The 2,500-nt window shown below is 47.0% G+C and overlaps 1 protein-coding gene across 4 annotated transcripts in view; it reads right to left on the bottom strand.

The window, feature by feature from the left end:
* Window positions 1–2,500, bottom strand: part of LOC119598252 (nuclear factor 1 X-type-like) — a 128,891-nt gene that overhangs the window by 108,684 nt on the left and 17,707 nt on the right. The window contains exon 2 of one of the 4 annotated variants that reach the window (XM_037947901.1): window positions 2,213–2,282. The exons of the other annotated variants lie outside the window; for them this stretch is intronic. Within the exon in view, the coding sequence (XP_037803829.1) occupies window positions 2,213–2,269 (57 nt within the window). The 5' untranslated portion in view covers window positions 2,270–2,282. The remainder of the gene's footprint in view (window positions 1–2,212; window positions 2,283–2,500) is intronic. 4 annotated transcript variants of the gene reach the window in all.

The raw sequence follows: 2,500 nt of genomic DNA, 5'->3' as shown, positions 1-2,500 counted from the left end.
CATTCAACATTAAAACAGCTAGTCAGAATAATCAGGTAGAGAGAAAGAGAGGGGGAGAGAGAGAGAGAGAGAGAGAGAGAGAGAGAAAGAGAGGGGGGGGAGAGAGAGACAGAGAGAGAGAGAGAGAGGAGAGAGAGAGACAGACAGAGCAGAAGAGACAGAGAGAGAGAGAGAAGACTAGAAGAGAGAGAGAGAAGACGAGCAGAAGAAGAGAGAAGAAAGAGACAGACAGAAGAACAGCAGACAGACAGAAAGTACAGGGGACAGACAACAACAACAACAGCAGACAGAACAGACAAAGGACAGAGAAAGAAAAACGAGACAAAAAAGACACACAGACCGACAGAGAACTTAAGGAGACAAACAAACAAACGCAAACAAACAAATGGGCAGAAGCAAACACAAAGAGACAGTTAGAAATATAAAATAATCTGAAGGTAGGAGAGAGAGAGAGAGAGAGAGAGAGAGAAAGGATAAGAGAGAGAGAAGAGAGAGAATAGAGAACGAAGAGAGAGGAGAAGAGAAAAAAGGAGACGAGCACAGAAGAGCAGAGAGAGAGAGACAAAGAGACAAATAAACAAACACAGAGTCAGACATCGAGAGCGAAGTGAGAGAGAAAGGGAGAGAATGAAAGAGAAACAGCCGAATAAGAGAGAGAGAAAAGGAGAGAATAAAAACAGAAAAAGGAAAAGAAAAAAAAAGGAACACAGACACAGATCAGAGCACGTTCTACGAGCGACGTACACAAAGCCCGGGTGTGGATATATCCTTTACGTACATACATTCATTACATACAAAACACGAGCGTAGTGACGGTGTGCACATGACAGCGTGGGTGGGCGGACGAGGGAAGGGGGGGGAAAGGGTGGGGGAGAGGAGAATGAGAAGAGGAAGGAGATGGAAGAGGAAGGGAAGGGGGAGAGGGGAATGGGAAGAGGGAGAAAAGAGGAAGAGAAAACGAGGGGAAGAGGGGGAGGGGAATAGGAAGAGGAAGGAGAAGGAAGAGGAAGGGGGGAGGTGGGGGAGAGGGGAGTGAGAAGAGGAAGGAGAAGGAAGAGGAAGAAAGGGGAAGAGAGAGAGGGGAATGGGACGAGGAAGAGAAGAAAGAGGAAAAGAGGGGAGAGGGAGGAGGAGGAAGGGGAGGGGTGTGGGAAACGGTACCCCCCCCCCCAAGGAATACAGAAATCGGAGGAGGAAAGAAGGAGAAGAAACAGGAAAGGCGATAAAAGGATAAGAAGGATGCAACAGATAAAAAAATAAATAAATAAATAAAATAAATGAAAATTGAACAACATTGCAAAGCAAGAGATGCAATTTACTCATCATAATTACATTAAAATTCTGATGAAAATACAACACCAAGCACACCATTATTTACTTTATTTTTTATTATTATTATTATCATTATTATTTTACACCTGTCATCTATCACAAAGGAGGATGGGGGGGGGGGGGAGTGGAGATGCGGGGGGAGGGGATGGAAGAGGTAATAAAAAAAAAAATAATAATAAAAGGTAATAGAAGTAGTAGTAATAATAGAAGAGAGGAATGTAAAGATAAAGATAAAAAAGACAGTTAAAAAAAATACAGAAAAAAACATGAAAGCGAGATTACACTAGCTAAAAGTACAGGTTTCTGCGGTTCGGTACAGAGATACAGAAGGACACTGAGGTACACGTGGGGTACAGTGCAGTTTCGTGACGCTGAGAGGGTGCAGCAGCGAAGGAGGATAGTGCATTTCAGACTGGGTCCAGCAGGTACAGTTACAGACTGGCTACAGTGAGGGAGGGGGGCATTTTACTGAATGGGGTGGTACAGTAGGGTACAGGCCGAGTGAGAAACAGTGAATACAGACTACAGTGGGCCCGAGTGAGGTCACAACGTGGTACACCTGGGCGTGGAGAGAGAGAGAGAGAAGAGAGAGAGAGAGAGAGAGAGAGAGAGAGAGAAGAGAGAGAGAGAGAGAGAGAGAGAGAGAGAGAGAGAGAGAGAGAGAGAGAGAGAGAGAGAGAGAGAGAAGAGAGAGAGAGACAGAGAGAGAGAGAGAGAGAGAGAGAGAGAGAGAGAGAGAGAGAGAGAGAGAGAGAGAGAGAGAGAGAGAGAGAGAGAGAGACAAAAAGAGAGAGTGAGAGCCAAAAAGGCGGGGGAGGGAATACAAGAGGCTGGGGAGAGGGGTACAGTGAGGTACAGGCCGGGTTCACGGTGCACTCACCAGTTTCTGGTAGTCAGAGGTTGTGTACCTGCTCTCCTCTGAGTCCATAACCAGCATATACCGACCACACCTGCAAAGGCACAGCTGTCAGCACTACGTCTACCACTACAGACACACCTCGCTACAGCATAGCCAGATCTACAGCACACCTGAGCGCCACGGTACAGCCAGTACAGCACGCGTGGGGCCTCTGCCTCTGCGGGGAACACACCTGCAACGATTGCACCGACCGATGACTGCCTGTCTTTGCAATGGGCGGCGTGGGTGGTTGGGCGTCTGTGGTGGTGT

This window comes from Penaeus monodon, chromosome 41 (assembly GCF_015228065.2).
Source record: "Penaeus monodon isolate SGIC_2016 chromosome 41, NSTDA_Pmon_1, whole genome shotgun sequence".
Classification (NCBI taxonomy): Eukaryota; Metazoa; Arthropoda; class Malacostraca; order Decapoda; family Penaeidae; genus Penaeus; species Penaeus monodon.
Note: the sequence above shows the minus strand (reverse complement) of the source record. Positions and strands in the feature narration are given on the sequence as shown.